This window comes from Pezoporus wallicus, unplaced genomic scaffold (genome assembly GCF_028554395.1).
Source record: "Pezoporus wallicus isolate ANWC-B61680 ecotype Strahan unplaced genomic scaffold, APGP_CSIRO_Pwel_v1 contig_227, whole genome shotgun sequence".
In the NCBI taxonomy this organism is placed as follows: domain Eukaryota; kingdom Metazoa; phylum Chordata; class Aves; order Psittaciformes; family Psittacidae; genus Pezoporus; species Pezoporus wallicus.
This window is the reverse complement of record NW_026635704.1, coordinates 8,285,193-8,309,652: the sequence shown is the minus strand read 5'-3', so window position 1 is coordinate 8,309,652 and position 24,460 is coordinate 8,285,193. Positions and strand designations below refer to the sequence as shown.

Sequence of the window (24,460 nt, the reverse complement as noted above, 5' to 3'; positions counted from 1 at the left end):
CCGAATCTGCTCTCTTTCATTCCCTCTTCAAGCCCCCCTATTCCTGCTGAAGGAAATAGGAAAAGATAAGAGTAGTTAGCTGTAGCAAAACAGCCTGGATAATGAAAAAAGGATGTAGCCTCTCCCACAAGTGGGATTCAGCAGCAGCCACCAATGCTGGACCCAGAAGCAAGTCAGGGCTCATGCAGTGTGGGAAGGAACAGCAGATGCTGAGCTTCCCTCTGAACTGGTGAACTGTACTGGAAATTCTTTATATACTAGTTACAAACAAAGAACCACAAAGGGGGATTTGGTTTGGAACAGTTTCCCCTGAGAAGCTGTGGCTGCCCAATCCCTGGAAGTGTTAAAGGCCAGGCTGGGACAGGGCAACTCAGTCTAATGGAAGGTGTCCCTGCTTATGGTAGGGGAGTTTGCACTAGATGATCTTTAAGGTCCCTTTCAATCCCAATCATTCTATTATTCTTTTTCTTTCCACCAGCTGTACATTCACAGTAACCCAGAATGCAAAAAGTTTGAAACCTGCTGAAATTGGACAAGTAACACCAAAATGGGGGATACTGTACTGTATATGTGACTTTTAAACAGCTGGATTGCTGTTTTTCTTTACCCTGCCATTACATTTTCTGTATCATCTATTATTAGAAGTCACACCCTATTGACACTATTTCTCAGTTTGTACTTGCTGTGAGATAGGGATCAAACACAGCAGCGGCTTCCAGGCTTGGAGCAGCATGCTGTGCCATAGCTCAGGGCCCAAAGCTGGCCCTTGGGGCAGTTGTGGTAATCTCCATTCAGGCCTCGCTTCGCCCTGTGTGGTGCTGGGAAGATCGTGCACATCAGAGTTGTGTTCAAGTATCTTGTTTCTGTTTCTCATTTGCCAGGTGCTCATTTGGAGACAGTGAAGGTTTGCAGTGCAGGGTAGTGGAATGCTTACCATAAAAAAGAACTTTTATTTAAACATGTAAAGCACCATAGTGCATCAGATACTGAAAAATCATACCTAAAGCACTTGAAAGAGTTTAATAGGCATGGCAGCTATCTGTAAGACAGGAGTTGATGATGTGACTTGATCCTGTCTGTTGTGAATACACACATAAAAAGGTTTAGAGCCTGAAGCTACATAGAAAGGTTCTCAAGAACATTGTGTTTCCTGTAGAAAATAAGATGCATTTTAATAAATGCATGTATGTGTCAATAAATTTATGTGTCAATATACTGGATGACACAGCTTCCCTTTTAAAGGAACTAGACATGTAAATGGAGTATTTTAGTTCCTGAGACTCTGATTATTTAAAAAGAAGACTACCACCTTCGTTCTGTCACGGGCATCACAGAGGTGCCTAGGGCATGCTTTGCAACAGGCCTGCCTTGTTTCCCTGCACCTTTCATGGAGTGGCAGCTCCTGCTGTACTGTCTGAGGGTACACCTACTACTTGTGCTCCCCAGAACTGAGCCGTGAGAGATTTCCTACAGTAAAAGCCCTCTATAAACAGCTCTGGACTTGCTGTGACCCATCTTCCAGCATTAATAAATCCTGCCAGGGCTATTATCCTGCATGCAGTGTTGTGGTATGGACACAGCCCCAGTCTTTGGATCCAAGCTAGTTTGCCTCCAGCCAGCTTGGGATGAGAAGCAGCCGTGCTCAGATGGCCCTGCATAAGGTCACAGAGACCCAGCCAGGGCAGGCAGCTTGGCCGTCCCCATGGCCCTGCAACCCAGCCTGGGGCTCCTCTTCACTAATCAAAAAAGACACAATTAATGTTCAAGGCTTCCTCACAATTCTATTGCTGTCAAGGTAATCTGTACATCCTATTTTTAGATTGGATATAAGAAGTCCTTTACTGTAAGGGTGGTGAGGCACTGGACTGGGTTGCCCAAGGGAAGCTGTGAATGCTCCATTCCTGGTGGTGTTCAAGGCCAGGTTGGACAGAGCTTTGGGTGACTTGGTTTAGTGTGAGGTGTCCCTGCCCACGGCAGGGGGGTTGGAACTAGATGATCTTAAGGTCTTTTCTGACCCTAACCTATGATTCTATGTCTCTATGATATTTATGTATCAGGTTGCACTCTTTGTCTCTATACTCCCAATGTCAGTTTGTGTAAGATTCCAGGAATCCACTGATCCCTTCCTCAACGCAAAAATCACCAAGTCGTCACAGCAGGAAGAGGCCTAAGCGATCTCAGAGAGAATAGGGAGGTGGTGGTTCTTCACCTTGTGGAGGTCCTGAAGGGTTTTCCTCCAGATACAACCCCCGACGCTTCTCTTTCAGCGCGGCTCCCTCTAGTGCCTTTCACAAATCCTGGAAACGCCGGTCGGCGATTGCCCAAGACCTTATCCTTTAAGGGTTGCTCTATAAGAGAGAATGTTTTCAGCACAGTTTCAGCCTGTAGAGCATTCAATTTTCATACAGCAGCCACGAATAAATGACCTCTATAGTAGTCACTGCTGGTATGAAGAACAAATGGCTAGACAAGAGAGAGAGACACTCTGCACTTAAGACTCAGGCAGAGAGCTGGGCTCTGCTCTCGAGTAGATGCTCTGCAGGATCTCACCCTGGAACTGTATTGGAACTTTTCAAAAGACTCCTTTATGCAAGTCACAATAACAGAAGAGTCATCATCCTTGGCTGACAAACTTTACCACCACCTTAATTGCCTTCGCAACTGGAAACACTTCTTAATTCAAGACCAGCTTCATTTCAGCATACCACCCATCAGAGTTTCTCTGTAAAATGTAATCCTTGTTTCCCAAAACTTCCTTTTCCCATCTAGGAGCCTATACTGGACAATAAAATCAACTTTTGTTCTTCTCCATGACAAACTGAAAAGATTGAAATTTCTAAACCCATCAACTGTTTGGAACTAGAAATCACACTGGGTAAACTGCATGTTTATCTAGCAAAGATCCTGCTTGTTTTGGGTACAACTTCTATGGCAAAAGCAGGGACAGACATGCAAATACAAAGAGCCAACCAGCAGCAGCAGCTGCGGGAGAAGCTCTTGCAGCTGCAGCAGCCAGACGAGCTGAAGGTAACAGTGTTTGTTTTCTAGGGGTGGTAGCTAGGACGGGTGTTGAGGACGGGATATTTCTTCCGGCATTCTCTTCCTTTTCACGTTAAAGAAGCTAAAGCAGTGCTTAAATCGCAGCCTAATACCAACACTTTTGATAGAAGCACTTGAGACTCATGTATTCATGTCTACTGCTCTTAGCATCTTTATAACTGCTTTTTATTGTCCTGGCCATTTCCATTACCCTTCAAGGACTCCTGATCTGTTAAAATAGTTGCTGGCAGATTCGGCATCCCCTCTCCCCTTACTAGAATTCTTCCAAGTTTATATATCACCCCACATTTTCCTATAACCCGCAACAGACCCTTCCTCCACTCTCCCTTTGGGCAAACAACCAGCACGCCTACAAACCCACCTCAGCCCTCCGCCGCCTCGCCCTCACACCGCCGCTCCCCGCCTGTTGCACCAACACTGCTTTCCGCCCACTCCGGTGGCCGGGCTCTTCCCAGACTCTAACCCAGAGACCGTACGCGCTGGCTCCACGCCCGGTTTGCGCGCAAGTGGTTTAATCACACCCAGCACCGGGCGAGCTACTCGGTATAAGTACAGTTCTACAGGTCTCTAACGAGGGAAGTCCGACACGAGTCACGCCTTCCAATGTGGTGCTTCCCCGCAATAAATCCCCGCTCTCCGCGGACAGCCCGAGCAGCTTCCCTGCGGTGCGAAGAGCAGCGCGCCTGGAAACACAGCGATCGCTACCACCCGCCTCAGCCACCAGGCAGCCGTTAACGGCCCCGCCTCACCGCGCCGCGCCCTTCCGGCGCTGCGCGCGCAGCCCGCCCCGCTTCCGGAGAGCGGCCCCGCTTGCAGCGTCATCCTGAGGGGCCGGTTTGAATGAGACCCCGAGGGAGGGAGGCAGGCAGCGACGCGACGGACTTGGGGCTGCTATCGCCCTCCCTGCTAACGCTGCTGCCTGCCGCCCTTTCGCTTCCCCGCCGTCAACCGCGCCCTCCCAGGACACGGCGTGCCGCCCGCCCTCTCCGCCATGCCGCTCTTCTCAGGTGAGCTACTTGGCCTTGGCGCCCGCCCGGCCCAGCCCGGAGTGGGGCTGTCCTCAGCGTGGGGCTGAAGGGGAGGGCATTCCCCGCGGCCGCGGGGCTGTTACCTCAGCGACGAGCTCTCCTCGGTGGCTCTGCAGCCCCCGGCCGGGCCCTTCCCGCCGCTCCCTCACGTGGGGAGGCTCCTCCGGCGGCCCCGCTGTCCGGCCGCCGGTACTCGCACGTGTCCGAGGCCCGGGCGCCGGGAGTGCCCCGGGACATGCGGCGCGGCCCGGCCCGGCCCGGCCCGGCCCGGCCCGCCGAGCTGTGGGGGAAGTGTCGGGTCGGCTCTGCTCGGCTGGGTCGAGGAAGGAGCGCTGTTGATGTCCGAGAGGGCCCGGGTGTCAAACGCGAATCGTGTGCGATCGTGCGTCTTGGGTTGGTTTTGTTTTGCGCCGAGTAAAGTGGTGCTGTCTGTCAGGTGAGACGCAGTTTTGCATCCACGCTTCCAAATGTATGCAGGTGCATCAGCCTCTTCTCTTTTAAATCCACTATTTCCTAGTTAAAATTAGAGTATCTTACTCCCCTCCTTGTCATGAAGGAAAGTTTCTAGTGAGGACTGCGAGAGTAAAACCTCCAGTGACATATCCAAGACCAGTTACTGCTTTATTTATGCTTAACAGGTCTGGCCTCCTGGGGCTTTTCAGTACACGAGGAACAGGTTGTAGAAGGCCTCAGTACACAGTCACATCCCATTTTCTCCATTGTTTTAATTGTGGTTGGCAAACTGGAATTCTCATGTCCATATAACAGGACTTTTTCTGAACTCTAGCACATCTGTACAATCTGTGTTATCTGTTCACAGGGCAGATATGTTCTTCCCTTTTTTAAATCTCCATTATTTTCAGATTAACAATTTTCTTTGTTTGTGATCTCTGAAGATGCTCATCTTCTTAAGTTTCCTCCTCTTGAGTGCCAGGTTGTCAAAACCAGTGACACTACAAGTCTGTAGTAATAATTGCTAACCCTTCTGCATATTAGGTGCTGAATGCATGACTTCAGAAATGCAAAACTCAAAAAGCTGTGACTGAGTGGGTTGTCTTCCTGAAAGTACTTGTGCTTGGTACTAAGTATGGTATACAAAATCATAGAATCAGTTAAGTTTGAAAAGACCTTTAAGATCAAGTGCAACTGTTAATAGATCTGTTTAAAAAAAAAAAGAGGTTGGGCAAATCAGAAGGTACTTTCTGCTAGAAATACTGAAAAGCCAGTTGTTTGACATGCTTTGTAATCTAATTTAGACCAAATTTTGGTTTTTCTGTTTTATAACCCATTACAAGCACTGCATGCATCTGAAATCTGAACCTTCTCGGAAGACTTTTTAAAATCACAATTTTTAAGAGGTTTGTGATGGAAAAAAAACTAGAGTTGCTGAATATATTGATGTAGAATCAAAGCACAGGTAGAACGAAAGCTAAGACTTTCTTAAAGTATGATATTTCTGCCCCTTACCGTGCACATAGGATATTACTGTGTGCTATGTATCGCAAATTTTCACCAAAACCGCAGCTTGCTGAAGTAGCCTTATATACCTGTGATAGTGGTTGGAAGTGATCAAAGATGTGTAGCCATTCTTTGGAAGCACAGTTTGTTCCAGCATTTGTGCCTGATCTTGATTAGTACAAGCTTTACTAAAGGGAAGTTAACGTGCCCTCTGTTGTTCTGCCTAATGTTCCTGCTGATGATCCCATTTCCAGTGTCAAGAATTGCAGTTTTCAGACCGTATTTCGCTTTACTACTTAATTCCACCTTTACTGGGGTCAGGTCCTCTGTATCTGCAGCTGGTTATGTGAACACTGTCAAAACTGAGGAGGGTTGCAGTGGTGGCATCATGGATGTCACTCTGAGGTGAACTGTCTATTGGTGTGCTATTGCATAGGTTGTGTCTTGATGCACACTTGCCTTTTCATGTAGCTCCACATGAATGATACTGGTAGCCAAAGCTATGTCTGTCAAACAGTAGCTTTGCTATTAAGGAACATGGTATTGTTTTCCATTGAACAGGAACGGAAACGCTATGGAAAACTGAACTGGAATCTCACATCTGAACTTCCTTCAGAAAGTTCAGTTGTTTACAGTAAACAGTACCAAGAAACTGGGAGAGTTAGTTTCAAACTGCTTTTCAGAAGACTTGCCTAAAGGATTTCTGGGGCTGTTATACACATTTATTGCTTGGAAAATTTCTCGGCTTATATATATTGCATACAATTGTTTTGTAGGACATTTTTAGACATGTTGGAAGTAATATGTTCTGATGGCTGAGCAAGGTGTCCCTTAGCTTGGTTGACAAGTTTTAGAGTTGAAAGCTGAATGTTCTGAGATGGTATAAATGCTGGAATTTGAAACAGTGGGTTGATCTTGGTAATAACATTCTTGTGTATTGAGAAATAATCTAGTTTCAAAACATTTTTTTTGCAGTTAATGTGAAATGGGGAAAAGAGAAATTCGATGGTGTGGAGCTTAACACTGATGAACCTCCAATGGTCTTCAAAGCCCAGTTGTTTGCACTGACTGGAGTTCAGCCAGCCAGACAGAAGGTTATGGTTAAAGGAGGAACTCTGAAGGTAGAAACCCATGTTTGGTTTTAATATTATTTCTAACTTTATTTAATGTTACAATGTCATGATCAATGACCGTATTTTTAAGTATTCCTCCAGAAGATCTTTCATTGCATGTATTAAACTGACTCCACTTTTCAGAAATAATTCTGTATGATTTGTTGCCTACTACTAGAAAATCCTGAAAAAGTGCTGCTAGATGGTTGGGAGGTACACTGCTGTTTTAAAACACTTCTCCACTCTTTTATACCAAAACCTACTCTGCTTTGTGGTTTGTTTTTTTTTTGTTTGTTTGGTTGGTTTTGTTTTTTTTTGTTTGCTTTTTTTTTTTTAATGCTCCTTCTAAACATTCAGAATCTGAATGCAACTTTTTGCTTTTTAGCTCGAGAAAAGTTTCTCTGGCACTTCTTTGCCAGAAACTTACTGGTATAGTGCAGTATGGGCAGATTTCCTACAAAAAGTTGCTTCTATCTAAGCAGTGTTGAACAACAAATTAAAACCTTATTAGAAGATGACTTGGCTGCTTTCTATTTTAGTCAGACAAGACTTGATGTAAATAGTTAATATTGTGAAATCTTCAATGAAACAGTTGTGTATTTGGAAATACATTATTAATATTTATGAAGATACTTACTTGTCTTTTACTGTAAGATAATTAACTTGTCTTTTATTTCAAAAACAGGATGATGACTGGGGGAACCTAAAAATAAAGAATGTAAGTTCTGGGGAATAACTAAATTTTACTCGTTTTTCTCACATCTAAAGAAAAATGTAAAAGTTCTGCTGTTTCTGTTTCAGTCGGTAGCTCTTTCCTGAAAATCAGACCTTGATGAAAAATAATTTTACAGGCGTCATACGTAAGCATTCTTATGTAGTTCTCACCAGTGATTTGTGAAAAACCTTTTGGCTTCTGTAGGGAAATTGTCAGCTTTCTGAAGTCCTTTGAAGCATAGATTTCTTACAAGAAATGTTATGGGTCGGACCAATGGTCCTTCTGTCTTGTCTGTGACTATAGTAATAAGTGGTGTTATTTAGAGAGAGGTTGTGAACCTGGCCACTGCCTGTAGTCCATTGTGCTTGTATGTACCCAACATAGAAAATCGTGGCATTACAAGCACTGAAATTAAAGCTCAGCCTGTTTATTTCTTATCTATGTGCTGAAATTTGTCCTGTACTAAATTGCCGCTGATTAAAAACAAAGCTGTTAGTAATGGTTATTTATTTGACTAGTTCAAAAAGAAAACAAAAAGTGAATGTATTTGTGTTTCTTAGCTATATAATATTGTAACAGGGAATCCCAGAGATTTTTGTTTGGGTTTTTTTTGCAGTTTCATTTCTGTAGATACCTTGTAACATCTGTTTCGTTCAGGTTTTACTCCAGTTCTTCACTGAGCAGATTGAATTAGTGCCACTGTTACCCTTGTAATTAGTTTGCAAGCATCTGTTAGCTGCTTATAGCTACAGCTGTTGTAGCAAAGTCATTCAGTAAAATCCCTGGTACATAATATTTTTGTCCTTTAATGCATACTGTTACTCTAATAATTGCCTTTATTAATTTTGATGATATTATATACAAGTTCTAGGGGGTTATTTACATTGTCAAAGCGGTTTCTTTCCATTATGTTGGTCTTTCTTTTCCTTAGCATTGTATTTTTTCAAGGCCCTAGATAGCCATTTTCTTCCCCTTTGATAGAACTTACCATGTAGATGGACTCCTGTGGAATGCTGTAAAACTCCTTTTCCTTATGCTAGTCCAGCAAGCATGGTAACTTGATTGCTTCCTACCCCCACTTCTTGAATGTCAGTCCTTGTGCCTAAACTGATGGGGTCATTTTGATTATTGTTCACTTTTCAGTTAGTTTAATGATCTTGGAATTTGCCACACAAAGGATGGCACTTCTGTTTCCCACTTTTCTTGTGAAGGAAACAATTCCAAATTCAGCTATGGTCATTATTACCCACATCTGTCTGAAGGGTTTCCCTAGATTCTAGGCTAAAGATGAGGGATGTTTTTGTTGTTGTTTAGAGAATTCTGAATTTGAGAAACTCAAACATTGCAGTTTTTTTCAAATCAGAATTGAGCTGCTCAGTTATCCTGGGTTCTGAGGTACTTGCTAAGACTTAAGGGAAAGAGGAGTATTTGCACTGCAGTGTTGAAGATGCCTGATCCCTAGTGGTCTGTCAGAAAGGGAGCTTTTCTGAATGCTTCATATTGGGGTATTCAGTGAATGTTAAATTTAGTCCCAGTTGGAATCTTATGTCGCTGAGCTGGTGTCAAGCTCACCAGGCTCAGTGGAAATGTCTAGCATGGATGATGCTGTGGATTTGTTCTTGAGAAGTACTTTCTAGATAATGTGAAAGTTAAGGTATATCCTAAGAAACAACAGCACAGTATCAGTTCTGTGAACTGAGAGAAAGATTGTGTTTATTTTTGGGGAAATAACTGAAATCTATCAAGAGCTTAATGATTTTATTTATTTATTTTAAAGGAGAAATAACTGCCCTTAACTATTTATTACTATTTTTACTGTGCTTCAAGGGGATGACCTTATTAATGATGGGTTCTGCAGATGCGCTTCCGGAAGAGCCAATTGCTCGACCTGTCTTTGTAGAAGACATGACAGAGGAGCAGTTGGCTTCAGCTGTAAGCATATTTCACTCTTTGGCTCTTTGCCATTATTTCTCTTATTCTAAGGTTTACAAGTTCCTAAATACTAGAAGTTGCTTAAAAGTGGATTTTGAAACTGTGATGTCTGTTTAGCATTTATAGCTTTTTAAAGAAAACACAAATTTACATTGATGACCCAACTGGTGGCACTGGTAAGAAGCCTGGAATTTAACTTGCAAGTCATGTAACTGGTGCTGTTTTTTCTTTTTAAGCAGGCAGCTTAGTAAATTTTCTAAAAATAGCATTGCTGATATTTTTAAAGAGAAAATTGTATTACTCTTTATGTATTGGTGTCCTGAGCTTTGCCAGAATAAGGGCTCTTAGATGCCTCCTTTGTATCCTTGAAGGGAAACTAGTGTTTGAGGTGGGGTGTGTTTGGGGTTCTGTTTGTCCTTTGAAAGTAAGTTTGATGTCAGTGGAATAGGTTATATGTTTTCCTTTATGGGACTAAAGTCTGGAAGATCATAATTATTATTTTTTAATGAAGTAACTTATGTTTGAGTTGTTTCCCTCTTTACAATTTGAAAGGCTTAATTTTCTCATCAGTCATTTGAACTGGGAGCTCTGTCATACTTAACAGTTGCATGACTGTTGTCACCTGTGCATGCAGAATGGGAATACATTTATGCACGTCTGTATGAAAACAAACCTGTAGTTTAGGGCTGGTTTTGTGTTTAAGTATTTAATGCTTTCCATGGCACCAGCAGGGGAAGGATATTCATGTATTTTTGAGACTAACCCTATACACAGACTTTGAGATAACTGAGGCAAGCAAGGAGATAGTTCATTTTCAGAAAGTTGGTCACATTGCATTCCTCCGATTCATATTTTGTTATTAATCAAAATTCAGTTGTCTGTACTGCATGTATTCATTAAAATTGAATACACAGCTAAATGAATTCTCCTTTCCTGAACTAATTCAGTGGTATTGGTATGCAGCACAACTTCAGTTTCATTAAACTACATGCTTTTCCCTGACAACTGCTCAAAGATGCAGGATTAAAGAAAATTTAAAAATCTATTATATTGTGATTTATAGTTGTTTCTGAAACTGGTTAGTTTAATTATTACTTGGCCTTCGCATTTGTCAAAACTTTAGAAGTTCACAAGCTGCCTGGAAGGATCAAATTAATGATCTGTTGCAAACTTCTGGAAAGGAGCTTAAATAATGCTTTTGTTTTTGACTATGTAGTTCAGCACATTGAGAGTTTTACCAAAAACTGATTTTAATTAAAACATCAGTGTTTTGTACAAGTGTATTCATGTGGAAATTCCATGGAACTAGAACTTTAAGGTCAAAACTTGAGTGTGATTATAATTGAACTTTCTGAATGACTGCCTGCTTGAAGACATTTAACTAAACACGCACAGGAAAAAAAACCAACCCAAAGCATTCCTGAATGTCCTCTAAAAGCACCGAATGGTGAAATGATTAATATAATCAGAAAATGGATCTGGAAAGCTTCATAAGGTTCGATGGAATATTCCAGGTTTTACACATCTCTGATCATTCCTTTTCATAGAAGTTGATGTCAAGTTATATAGTGTTTATGCAAAAATGGTTGCACATCTCTCTGTGACCCTCAAACACCCTTGTGAATTTTTTGGTAGATGGAATTACCATGTGGATTGACAAACCTTGGCAACACTTGCTACATGAATGCTACGGTTCAGTGTATCCGCTCAGTGCCAGAAGTGAAAGAGGCCCTTAAAAGGTAGGATTCAGCACAAAAATACCACAACCAAAATGTTTTCTTTAGCTTATGAAGTAGATATTTTGTAGAACAGTTGTCTTAATGCTGGTACGAATTTTCATAGCAATCTGTTATTCTTTAAAGCAATTCAAGGTTAACATCATGATAGATTGAACTCGTATCCTATGGCTGTGTTAGTCTAAACTTTTTAAAGAATTTAAGAATATGTATTTATTGGAACTGGCTTTTAGTAGATAGAATGTATTTTGCCTAGTTAAAAAATAGTTCCTATCAAGACTTGTTTAAACTGCTTAGAGAAGCTACTGAACTCCTAACCCTGTTTTCTGATGTTAGTTTGTATGGCTAGTTCTGTGTAAAAGATTGTACAGGAGTCCTGTTCCTTTGAGGAATATTCTTTTCAGTGGCTTTAATGCTGAAAACACATTGTGCAATGAAATTCTGCCGTTATTGATGTTTGGTACTGGGAGGTACAACAGAAAGCTCTGAGAGAGGACCATGGGGTTACTGTGGCAGCAAACTAAGCTAAGATGGAGTTACTGTCATGTGGATGGGTAGGGAACAGAAGACATGCCCTTATGGAATCTGTTTCATTCATTCTGAATGCAGAATAACTTAACCTGATTTGTTTAATTATTAGTATGATAAAAACCATCAGTATTTAAGAATGTGAAGATTAGGTAGAGCATTGCCATCTTAAGGTTAACTTCTTTAAAACACACTGCTTTCTTGACACCTTGGTACCCAACTGGATAGTCTAGGTTACTGTAAACACTAGTTACTTAAATATGTATGCATTTCCCTTAATTCTGTTAGCAGGTGAATCTTAATTATTTATCACTTAGAACTATTTGTGAAGTACAGAAACACTGTTTTAAAGCTTTTTCTTGGTTTTCAGTATTGTCATTTTAGGTAAGTCTGTTTTATTTCCATATAAAGGACTGAGTTACTGCACTGAATCAGAGTGTTTGACAAATTTAACATACCAAATATCAGAATGTATGCTATAAGACTGGCAGACTGCAATACAAGATGTGGCCTTACTGTCTCTGGGAAGTCAGATTCAAAGACAGCTGCTGTGTTTTCCCCTGGAGACTTAAGACTTTATTTGGTCTTCCCTGCCTGATGACAGCATGGAAGGGTATATTGCAGTGAGAGAGAAGTGAAAGTACTCACATCCTTGAAGGTGTTTTTTCCATGCATTTGAAGAAGCTGTAGCAAATGTTTCAGAAAAGGGGTAGCTTCTATTCAGACTTTTACTTAGTCTCTTTAAAGATGGAGTTTTTGAGGTAAATGGATTGGGAAGCAGCAGGAATGTATCCAGACTTCTCAGTCTGCATTTATTTATTGTCTAAGGATGCCAGTTTTCCTTTGCTTTCATGCATTGCTTGCAGAATAGCTGAGACTTTGAGGTGAATGTGAGTAAATCTGATTTTCAGTTATTTCTGGTTTGGTGATTTATAGAATCACAAAATGGTTTGGGTTGGAAGGGATCTTAAAGATCATGCAGTTTCAATCCCCCTGCCGTGGGTAGGGACACCTTCCACTAGACCAGGTTTCTCAAAGCCCCATCCAAACTAGCCTTTCTTTTGACACAAATGTAGCTGCTGCCTGCTTTATGATTTGAAAACCTCTCTGCTCTTTTTGATTGTGTTTAATTGCATACAAATTGTTTTTCTTCTCTTTTAGGTATGGTGGTGCCTTAAGAGCTTCAGGAGAAATGGCGTCTGCTCAGTACATTACTGCAGGTTGGTGTTTAGAGTAGAACACAAGGGTTTAGGCTAGTGTGCAATTTCCTGCTAAACTGCAGATGAAAATTGCAGTTAGAGCTCTGCGTGTTTTTCTTTAGTGCATATGCTTTAGCAATGTCAGATCTGCTGACACCGGAGGATTCCTTTTGCTCTGTTGTTAATATCTTTAAAGGTTATTCTGACTGTGGCTGCAAAGCATACATCTCTGCATATTATTACCTAGCTGCATACTAGGGAAAATATGTACAAGTGTCATTTAGGCTTAGACAGAAATCATTCCTGTCTCTTAAGTGTTTTGTGTGTAGGCATAAAGTAATTGGAGCTTTCTAAAGCGTACTTCATCCATCTGCAGATTTGATCATTTTGTGTAGAAATAGTCTAGTGCACAATTCTTCATTTCACTTAATGATAGGTTAACACCATACTCCCAGAACATGTAGTTCATTTGTATTTTTTAATAAGATCTATTGGCTGAGCATTAATTATTGTTAAGTTGGTAGCTGATGCTTTATAAGTGGTATTAGTCATTACCCAAAAGATCCAGATTTCATAACTGAAATAGAAAGTAGTGTCTTCAAAAGGAAACTTGCTCTATATTGTGGTGATCTGGGTGCTCACAATGTGGGAGCTCACGATGGCCCTGTATCTCCAAGTTCTAACTAGAATTCTAGTTAGACCCCTTACATTTGAACGAGGGTACTACTTGTCCACTTTTTCTTTTTTTACTCTATTTCATTGCCCCACTAAGATGATGGGCCAGGACACTGGGATTTCTACCAGTCCATTTAAGGAAAAACAAAACAATATAAGGAAGGAAAGGTCCAGTTTGTGGGTATGCCTGCTGATCAAGTTTTGGGGTGGTAAGTTCAATGGTTACTCTATACAAACCACACCTGCCCCTCCCCTTTTCACTGACTTTACTTCATGTCCCTTGTTTTCTCTTTAAGGTGACAGCTCTGCTTTTTTAGGAATCTTAATAGTTGAAGTAATTCATAATTAATTCTTTTGTGCTGAGCTGGTCAAGAACTCCTGCATGACACTTACGGCATTTTTTTTTCTAAATTGCTATCATATCAGTTGTCCCTCTTAGTCAAGGTCAGTGCAGATATTTCTTAAAGTGAGGAAGCAGTTGATCTTGTAATCTTGTCTATGCACTTATTCAAGAGTATCATTCATTAGTCTCTCCATTTGTCAATTAGTGACCATGCAGACTGTTGCCAACCTCACAGGGTTGTTGTGAGGATTAGTAGATGTCTCAAGTGATGCTGTAACCTGTGTAGATAAGACATTTTATAGTACTGTATCTGGAACAAAAAAGAAAGCCACGTGTATTGTCATGCAGTCGGTAGCATCTGTTGCATTGAACATAGTTACGAACTGTCTGCATGTATGCATACACATACTTGTTTTCCTGGGGCTTAAATTAAGCATGAGTATTTTCTAGATATTGTAGTTGGGAATAAGTAAAGGTTTTTTTTTTTCCCAGTAGTTGGTGAAGCTGAAGTTGCTTTAGAGGATAGATTGTGAATGCCTTCTGGTTTCTCTAGGTGTCGTGCTCTTGTGAAAACATTGTTCCTCAGATGTATTTCAAATGAAAACTTAACTGCTCAAGTTTTATTTTTCTGTTAACAGCCAGGAAAGATAAGGTCTTTTGTTCCAAACTCTCAGAATTGTTATCTTTATGCTTACAAAGTCATGTTCAGAAATGAGGTCTTGGGTGTACCTCTTATGACGCATGGAAAATTTGGTCCTGGTTTGGAAAGATCAAACTGGACACTGTTAAATGATAAGCCTTTAAGTGTTGCTGCTGTTTTACTATTCTTTTTCAACTTTCTGCCATGTTTGAATTGTTTTTCCACTTCTCAAAGCATTCACTTTTTCTTCAAGCTCTTAGAGACTTGTTTGATTCCATGGATAAAACTTCCTCCAGTATCCCACCTATCATTCTCCTGCAGTTTTTACACATGGCCTTCCCACAGTTTGCAGAGAAAGGCGATCAAGGCCAGTACCTTCAACAGGTAAAGACGAATTATTAGCTTATAGTTTGAAAATTCTAGTGTGTTGAGAGCAAGGATATTTGAAATCTTTCCTTCTCTTGTGAAAGTAATTTATCCCAGTAAAGCGTTTGCTTTTATATTGTGTAGAAAAGTTGATACTAAAAGTTGACTGTGATACTAAAAGTTGACTGTGATACTAAAAGTTGACTGTGATACTAAAAGTTGACTGTGATACTAAAAGTTGACTGTGATACTAAAAGTTGACTGTGATACTAAAAGTTGACTGTGATACTAAAAGTTGACTGTGATACTAAGTTGACTGTGATACTAAGCACAGGCTCTGAAAATGTATGGTGGAATAGGGAGAAATTCTTAATGTAAGGAATTCTTTGTTTGTTTTAGTGTGAAGATTGATGGATTTAATATTACTAAATCATAACTCTTACCAGTTACATCTAATGTTCTGTTCCCTTCTTAGGATGCCAATGAGTGCTGGGTGCAGATGATGAGGGTACTACAGCAGAAGCTGGAAGGCATAGAAGGTGATACAGTTATGGAGGTAATTTTAGTCTTACTCTAAAAGGAGTTAGGATTTATAATATTATACTTGTGGTTTGCATATATTTTCACTAAGGATTATCTATTTTGTGAGGGGTTTAACATGTATCTATAGGCCAGTAAGTGAAACTGCTTTCTGATGTCTCATCAGCATAAAGCTACCTATGTCATGTCAGCTATGCTATAGAGCGTACTATAGGAATGCTTCTCCTCTGGGCTCTGGAAAGTACCACCGTGGTGACTGTGAGTGCGTAGCACCTGGCCCTGGAAACCTGTGAATTTGGCACATAAGTTTCTTTTCCTGGAAGAAGTGCTTCAGCATTGTTGGCTGCAAGAATGCTGCTTCAAACAGACAACTCGCCTAAGCAACCTCATAAGAAGTTAGTTTTTCCCAAGGCTTTACCAGACTGACTTTCTTCTCCATAAGCTATTTTCTGGAGAGTCTTGGCAGTGGGAAAAGTCTAATTGACTACTCTAAAATTTAAGACTGATTTAAGTTGGGGAGCAGGGAAGTTTGATTTTGATTCAAATCTTGTTTGCTAATATGCTTTGAGGTGGCTTTAACAGCATGCAGTAAATGCTTTTGGCTTGGAACTCTAGTGCTGTGTCAGGAGATTGACTAGGGAAAATGCACCTAAAGAAAGGTGAAGGAATAGGCTTTAAAGAATTAAAATAAATGAGATATTTTGTCTGTGAAGAATACTGTCTTTACATGACACTTAAATCATAAGAGAATTTGTTTTGCAGACAGACTCCGGAGCTACAGCAGCATCTTCTAAAAAGAAGAGTTTAATTGATCAGTTCTTCAGCATTGAATTTGAAACAGCGTATCCTAAAGACTAAGGCAAGCGATAGAATGATAATAATTTCACACTTTAGCAGTAGAGTGTGGGGAGCCTGAAAGCATTGTTCAGAATAGTATAGAAAACCAAGGTGTGTGTTGGGGAAGAGAGGGAGTGATGTTTTAGAGGAGTACACAGAAGTTAAAAATAAGATTGGATTGAGAGAGAGGAGGATGTGGGGAGGAAGAATGGTAATGAAAAGTTGCATAAGAAACCCACCTAATTAAATACCAGATTTCCTCCCTGGAGAAGGTTGCCAGTTCAAAGATACTGACATGTTTTATCCAAATAAAAGTAATTATCATCCTAAATGGCTTTTCTGTGGCTTGTAAGGGAGTGTTGCTGGTACACTTGGCATACTGCACAGGTACAAAAGATAGCTTGACTGATTTCTTAAGAAATAAATTTGATGCACACTGTTAGATGTATAAGGAATTATTGCAGCTGACAACTTCCTAGTAGCTTTTTTATAGCAAGGACAAAAAGTATATGACCACATGGGGCACACACCTCATGCCAAGTATTACTCTTTTCCCACTTCTCCACCCCACAGTCCTGGTTGTCATGAAACTGACCACCACCTTTTAGAAAGGATTATACTGTCTTATTTTGCTTGTCTGAAATATGGAAACATCCTGTTAGATGAGTACTGTATTTCACAGCTTGTTACTGACCGTCACTGGTCATTACACATGAAGGAGTAGATTGGTTAGAATGAAGGGGCTGTTTCAAATCTGGTGGGTTTTTTTTATCCTATGAGAAGTAAAAGTACTATTGATGCACAAGCAGAGGATTAGTTTAAGTTACCGTGCTGTTCAACATGTTTTCACTAGAGCAGTAGTTCAGCTCTTGATGCACCATGGTTTTCCTTAATTTTGTGAAGTATGAAATGTACAGAAGCTGAAGAAGAGGAAGTAACTAAAGGAAAGGAGAATCTGCTTCAGCTCAGCTGCTTTATTAATCAAGAAGTCAAATATCTGTTTACAGGACTAAAATTGGTAAGTTATTTATGTAACATTTATTTTACTGAAATTCTAAATTACCTGTGTTTTTAATCTGTGACTTGTAAAGCTTGGACAGCAGGTATCAATTCCAAAATTCCAGTTTGTTTTTTTGGTGTTCAGTGGGAAGGTGGCAGTGAAAACAAACTGTATGTTAGTGTAAAGCAGACTTCAGCAGAGTGTTTTCTTGACCCTGACATTGTCTTCCACATGCAGGTCACCAAGTGCCAGCCAATTTGCTTGTTCAGCTGGGTTTCACTCCAGACTGAACAGTATCACAGAATGGTTTGGGCTGGAAGGCACTTTTAAGGATCGTTTAGTTCCAACCCCCTGCCATGGGCAGAGACACCTTCCACTAGACCAGGTTGCTCAGGTGGTCTCAAACACTGCCAGGGATGGAGCTGTTACCACTTCTCTGGGCAACCTGTTCCAGTGTTTCACCACCCTCACAGTGAAGAATTTTTTCCTTATATTTAATCTAAATCTCCCCTCTGGCATTTTAAAGCCATTCCCCCTTGTCCTGTCACTACCTGCACTGGTAAAAAGTCCCTCTCCACATTTCTTGTGGGCCCTCTTTAGGCACTGGAAGCTGCTCTAAAGTCTCACCGGAGCCATCTCTTCTCCAGGCAGAACGTCGACTCTCTCAGCTTGTCTTCACAGGAGAGGTGCTCCAGCCCTCTGATCATGATTTAAGCATGCTGTAAACAGTTCCCTAGAAGTCAATTTTAAAATAGGATGGCATTTTGGTTGCCATTTTGGTGCCATTTGGTTACATCCAGGTGGTGGAACAAGTGAACTTTAATTTTGCAGATTTTGAAGGGGGTGTTATTTTCCATGACATAGCATCATCTTTAAACTGTTTATGTAAGCAGAAGTTTTTCAAGTAGTCCATGCTTTTTAGATGTGTATTTCTAAGTTTTTTGGGGTTTTTGGAACCTGAAAGAGCCAGGAGAGAAGCCTACCACTAAACCTCTATAGTAACTGTTCTTGCAGAGTATTTGTATAAGAGCAGGGATGGAAGCAGTGGCTAAACCAAGTTGCATGCTTCTCAGATAATCTTTGTATCTGCTTTTTCTTTTTTCGACAGACTCTAGAAGGAAAAGTAAGATAAACTAGTTAATGTTCACAAATAAAATAATCATCACATAGATTATTGTTATAAGAAAAAAAGTAACCTCGCTTTCAGGCCAAAAAAGGTCTAGAATTCTTATGTTGGGTTGCCTGTAGAAACAGTACTACCAACCAGCCCAGTCTTGCCCTAAATTAGGAAAGGTCCCTGGAAACACGGTAGCACCACCTGTCTCTTCTGTAGCTCTGTCTGCTCAAAACTGAGGTTTGGGAAACATGCAAATATTCCCCTGAGAGGAAACCTCAGATTTGCTTTTAGTTGTGTTCCAAGCATGACATGACACATTCATAACCAAATCCAGATACAATTCCTAACCAAATGCAAGTTCTACTCCTGCAGAATTTAATTTTCTGCAGAGAAAAACTGTGTTGTCAGGGCACAGGAATGAGCCTGGAGCTGAACAAATGAATGGGCTTGCTCTTTCTGCCAAGGAGTTTCAAAATTCTGCCTGTTGTAATGGCTGATAGGAACAAAGGAGATGGGCAGAACCTGATTTAGCTTAGTCTGTGCTGTGCTTTGCTTCAAGCTGTGTTTTATGATTAACATAGGTGTTATTACCTTTCTTTTAACAGCGTCTTCAAGAGGAAATCACCAAACTGTCTCCAACACTGCAGAGAAATGCACTGTATATCAAATCTGTGAGTGGTACTTTTGTTGCTCTCTTCGTCATTCTTTCAACTGTTGTCAATCTTCTGTCCCAAAACACAAAGTTACTGCTGTAACAGAGTGTGATTTACGTTTATAGAACATCTGAATATCCACTACCAAAAAATTTAAAACTGGAAATTATTTCTTTGACTACACTACTATACAAAGTTTTAAATTAGGAGGCCTTGCTACATTCCTGTGTGTGTGTGTACAGGATAGCCTGTGATTTAGGATTTGCAGTGTTTAAAAGTTCTGTCAATGTCTAAAGTAATAGCTTTTTCTTTTTTCCTTATAGTCTAAAATCAGTCGCTTGCCAGCCTACCTGACTATTCAGATGGTTAGATTTTTTTACAAAGAGAAAGAATCTGTGAATGCCAAAGTTCTTAAGGTAAGTTTTGTGCATATTGAACTTGAATTCCTCTTCATGCTTTTCAGTGAGGTTTTTATTGTAGGTAGACAGCTAATACTTGAAGGCTATTTATTCAAGTGTTTGCTTTTAAGTTGCATTTAAAAATATTGACAGTGCAGTTTCTTTGCTGAAGTACAAGGTAGCTTTGTTCCCAGCTGTGATGGTCCCAGTGGTGTGGCAAACTGTGCTACCAAAATAGGCTGGGGAAAGGGAGGTAAGGGACATAAATGAATTTGCTCCAATACTGCTAGGATGTTTTTTGGTCACTTCCCACCAATGACTCGGAGGAGAATGTTTGGTTAAGGAGAGGGACATGCTTTCAGTCACTAGACAGTGTTCTAGGGTTGATGAGAAATGCTTTAGCTAACAAACGCTTCCTGTACTAATTATTTTAATGGGCCTTCTGACTGACAAATGCAAGAACCAGCTGCCAACAGCTACATGTTCCAGTATTGCTTTCTGTTGGACTTGGCTGATAGACTTCCTCAGCTGCCCCAGGATATCATGATAGATGATGCCTGCTCTTCACAAGAGAAACAAGGGAATGAAGATTGAAGGCACACATTAACTGTTCTAGAAGATTGTTTGGATAACATAAATTAACATTTTTGCCAGTGTACAGACATTCTACATGTATATCTTTTGCCTTAGGGTTGTGTAGGTATTTCTGTAGTGTGAAGTATGACAACTAATAATAAAGGATCTATGATGGTTTATTTATACTGAATTAGACATTCTTCCGTAAAAGTATTGTAGCCCTTTACATAAGTCCTGTCAGCCACATTTCAGTGGATCAAGTTCTCATAAATGTGATGAGAGTTGTATCTAATTGGACTTAGTATTGTCTTCCCATAGGAGATGGCTTTAACATGGAGTACCAAGTAATGTTAATAATCTTTCTGCTTTTTACTTCCTAGGATGTTAAATTCCCTCTTATGTTGGATGTGTATGAGCTGTGTACACCAGACCTTCAGGAAAAAATGGTTTCTTATCGATCAAAATTCAAAGATCTAGAAGACAAAAAAGTCAATCAACAGCCAAAGAATGTAAGTCTCCTGACATTTTGATTAAAGAAGTCATACAGCTGGAATTAGGGCACTCATAAGGACTAGAGAAAACTTGACTTCCTGAAATGTAGCATTTGAACTCTTTGGTATTGAGCTTCAGATCTTTTTGTGTATTTTCGTGGAAAATACCCTGTCAGCTTTGGTATGACTGCTTCACCAGAAATGTTAAATGCTGTAGAAAATTATATTGCTTCCATTTTTATTTCAAAACTTACGAAAATGTCGTGCTTCTGCTTACCAGTGTTATGGCTAAAGGTTTGCTGTGAATTACACAGAATGGTTCTCTTCAAACATGGCTGCTTGCTGGCAGGTCACTTCTTCCACGACAGGTAGCTTTCTCCTCACCAAGTGGAAAGGGTTGTACAAGGTTCTACGATGTGTCTGACTGATAAAATTTAGAATATATGTACTTACATAAATTTAGAATATATGAGCTTATAGTCTGCATTCTAAAACCATGGTAAATGGTTTCATTTTCTATTCTGTCTACATATTCTAAAACTGGCTTCCCTTTATTTAAAGAAACCATTTCCTTTAATGAAGGAAAAAGGTAAACAAGCTAAAACTGTAATGTTTTAGCCATTGTTTTTAAGTTTGCCAGTCTTTTCCTGGCCTAACTCTTGCCAGTTTCATTTAAACATTGAATGAGGCTCACATCTCTACACAGTTAGGAACAAGGAAAGAGTGCTATTAAGAGTCTGTTTCTAGTGTTTTCTTGTTGCCATTTGTGCTGCTAGGAAGTCCCTAATAAGGAATACAGTCTTCAATTGCAGAATTGTTTTATAAACAAAACTGTCAGTCTGGTGGGTAAACAGTCTAGGCAAAAGGTGCTAAAGCAGTGTTATATTTGCAGTAAAAAGTGGTCTGGTTTAGATGAGGCTTTTGCATGTCCACTCAGAAGTATGGTAATGGAACTTGGTTTCAAGTTGAACAGAAAATGTTTAGGCTTAAAACCATCTTTAAATGAATGGGGGGTTGGGATTTGATAGGGTTGCACTAAAGCTTTTTCACAACTGTTCCATATTAATTCAGTATATTCTGTTCTTCAGTCTAGTAAAAGCGAAGGTGCACAGAAAGAAGTTAAATATGAACCATTTTCTTTTCCCGATGGTGAGTACAAGGAAATAAATCTGTTTTAAAGTAACTTTCTATTTACTTATGTGTAAGTGGACCCAATGGTAGGAATATTTTTAGAACCCTGGTTATTTTTAACACTTTTGAAAATTAATCTTCAGAAACTGACAGAAAATTAAGGACTGGAAAGATGAGGCAAGCTAAAATGCTCTTGAGATGGTCAAAGACATATCTTCTATGCATCATCAATGAATGATATGCACATCAAAAGATATTTGCATGTCCTAGAATTATAGCATAGAATAATAGAATGGTTTTGGTTGGAAAGGACCTTAAAGATTATCCAGTTCCACCCCCCTGGATCTGCCACTAGACCAGGTTGCTCAAAGCCCCATCCAGGCCGGCATGTGCAATTTTGGGTGCTTCCTTGTGAGTGGTTGGTGTTTGAAGGAAGTATATGTCCAGAAAGCTTACTGATGGGTTTAATGCTTTAAGGTTACCGCATTTGCATTCCGTCCAGGATCTGTATTTATGTCTCAGTTTCCTGAGAGGCTGTCCTGGCTGAAAGCTGCTGGGTTTAGTTCAGTGATTGAGAACCATGCTGTAAGTGGGGCTTTACACAGCTGCGGTGCTGCAGTTTGGCTTGTGTGTCTTCAGTCTGCATGCCGTTAAAACATAAAACGGTTCATGTACGACTCACGTAACTTGTTTTTCCTCCTCTTCCTTCAGATATTGGTTCTAATAACTGCGGCTATTACGACCTGCAGGCAGTGCTAACACATCAAGGCAGATCAAGTTCCTCTGGGCATTATGTGTCTTGGGTTAAAAGGAAACAAGGTAAAACACCTCGACAACTCACAGCTCTCTCAGTTGCCCTTCAGACTTGTTAAGTGTGCTTAGATTTGATGTACTTACATTACAAATAATCCTCTCTCTTTTCTTGCAGATGAATGGATTAAATTTGATGATGACAAAGTCAGCATTGTTACACCTGAAGATATTTTGAGGTTATCCGGGGGTGGAGACTGGCATATAGCTTATGTTCTACTCTACGGGCCTCGCAGAATCGAAGTAGTTGAAGATGAAGCTGACCAGTAGTCTTCAGTTTTAGCCATTCTGCCTAGGTGTGAAATAAATGTTGATAACTGATCACTTCTTTAACCCCAGAGCTTTTAGCAAGTGGATAAGTAATCTGTTCAAACCTTCTCACATGAAGAAGGGTATGGGTTCAAAACTGCTCCAAGTACCAATTTGCTGCCGCTGGACTGGACTGGGCTTGCCCCTGGGGTGGTGACAATTTTTAAAATAGCTTTAACATCTTGCAGAAGAGAAACTTTTTAAATGAGCCTCTTCTTCCCCCCTGCCCCTTCCTCTCTGATGTCATCAAGTATTTATTACACACCTACTCTCGCGTTTGTTACTCTTGCATGGTTTCTGCCACAGTTCAGAAGTTGTCCATCCTCTGCCTTACCTGGCATGGTTGTTAGGAAGGTAGAAGAGCAACTGTTGCCTTGTTGTGTAACTCAGTGCTGCTGCCCATAGCCAACAACCATGGCTCCAATCAAGTATTGTCCAGCCTGACGTGCTGATTCAGTCTGTTCTGTTGCTGGCACCTGATGACTTCAAAATCAATTGTGATCAATGTGTCCTCCATTAAAAAAAGTTCATGTCTTACTGATATAGTCAGTATGTGTTTGTTTTCACTCCCTAGGCCACCACTGATGCATGTCTGGAAGTAGCCTTGTGATAAAGCCACTGGTGTTTAAGCTGTAGGATTTGTCTCCTGTCCTTTGGCTCTCACTGCTCTCTACAGCTATTTAAAATGAGGACACAGTGAGGAGGTGGCTGGTCTCTTTTCCCGAGTAACAGGACAAGAGGTAATGGCCTCAAGCTGTGTCAGTGGAGGTTTAGACTGGATAGGAATTAAAATTTCTTCATCAGAAGGGTGATTTGGTATTAGAACAGGCTGCCCAGGGAAGTGGTGGGATCACTCTCCCTGGAAGTAAGATGAGATGACTCCTTCAGTAACATGGTTTAGTGGTGGACCTGGCAGTCCTGGGGAGTAAGGTTTGGGCTTGAAGGTCTTTTCCAGCCTAGTTGATTCTATAATTCTTTGCTAAGTAGTTTAGTTTGGTGGCTAACTTGGGCTATGCTTACTTAGAGTAACTGCTGCAGTTACTGCATAGGAATGCAGCAGCTGTAGGCTAGTGGGAGATTGCAGTTAAAAAAGCATTTCAGTGTTGGCCAGAGCCAGAAAAGCACTAGGCCAGCAACTGAGGATCTGATTTTTAATGTGTCCCAGACCCTTGTGGGTGAGCCAGTCCATACTCACATGAAATACCTTCACTTGTATGTGCATTAGCAGTGACAGCATGGGGAGTTCCTTGCTGAGAAAGCACCCAGCTTTCACCCTCCCCTGGGGACATGGCACCAGCCATGGCTCCCCAGGTGGTTTTGGTTCTTGCACTGTGTTCACCACTGCACAGATGCCCCAGGAGCGCACCAAAAGCCTAAGGGTGGATTTTAAAGAAGTTGCATGATGCTTAAAGGCAGCTCCAGACACTGAGGAAGCCCCATTGCAGTATGGCCTGTTCCTCTGTTCCCCACAGAAATGGCACGGACACATCTGTTTATAATGCTGCTTCTGGTTCCTGTTAAGGAGCTAAGGGAATCGTGCCCGGTTGCTGATTTGTGGAACTATGTCCTAGTTGTGGTCCTGTGGTCACTGTTGTCTCTTAAAGTTCCTGTTGGCAGCTCGAGCGAGCCTTCTGCACAAAACAACCCCCTGCTATGGCCAGGGACACCTCCCACTAGACCAGGCTGCTCAAAGCCTTATCCAGCCTGGCCTTGAACAAAGCTAAACCAGGGGGACAGCTCAGTGCCCAGGTCTCTTGCCTCGACTGTGAGCACCAAGGTGGTGGCTCATGCCTGAAGCATCAAGAA

The 24,460-nt window shown here is 40.9% G+C and overlaps 1 protein-coding gene across 1 annotated transcript; it reads left to right on the top strand.

Annotated features, from left to right (window-relative positions):
* The first annotated feature begins 3,955 nt into the window (after window positions 1-3,955).
* Window positions 3,956-23,191, top strand: USP14 (ubiquitin specific peptidase 14). The gene is made up of 16 exons (XM_057397596.1): window positions 3,956-4,067; window positions 6,522-6,667; window positions 7,344-7,376; window positions 9,201-9,305; window positions 10,941-11,044; window positions 12,731-12,789; window positions 14,680-14,810; window positions 15,268-15,348; window positions 16,095-16,174; window positions 17,073-17,187; window positions 18,892-18,957; window positions 19,263-19,355; window positions 20,294-20,422; window positions 21,493-21,553; window positions 22,247-22,354; window positions 22,464-23,191. The coding sequence occupies exons 1-16, from the start codon at window positions 4,052-4,054 to the stop codon at window positions 22,613-22,615; spliced, it is 1,479 nt and encodes a 492-aa protein (XP_057253579.1). The 5' UTR covers window positions 3,956-4,051; the 3' UTR covers window positions 22,616-23,191.
* The last annotated feature ends 1,269 nt before the right edge of the window (window positions 23,192-24,460 follow it).

Excerpts from the sequence above, each read along its gene's own strand:
- USP14 (XM_057397596.1), top strand. Across the intron at positions 6,668-7,343 it reads TTAAAGGAGGAACTCTGAAG|GATGATGACTGGGGGAACCT; the intron begins GTAGAAACCCAT and ends TTTCAAAAACAG. Across the intron at positions 19,356-20,293 it reads TGAATGCCAAAGTTCTTAAG|GATGTTAAATTCCCTCTTAT; the intron begins GTAAGTTTTGTG and ends TTTACTTCCTAG.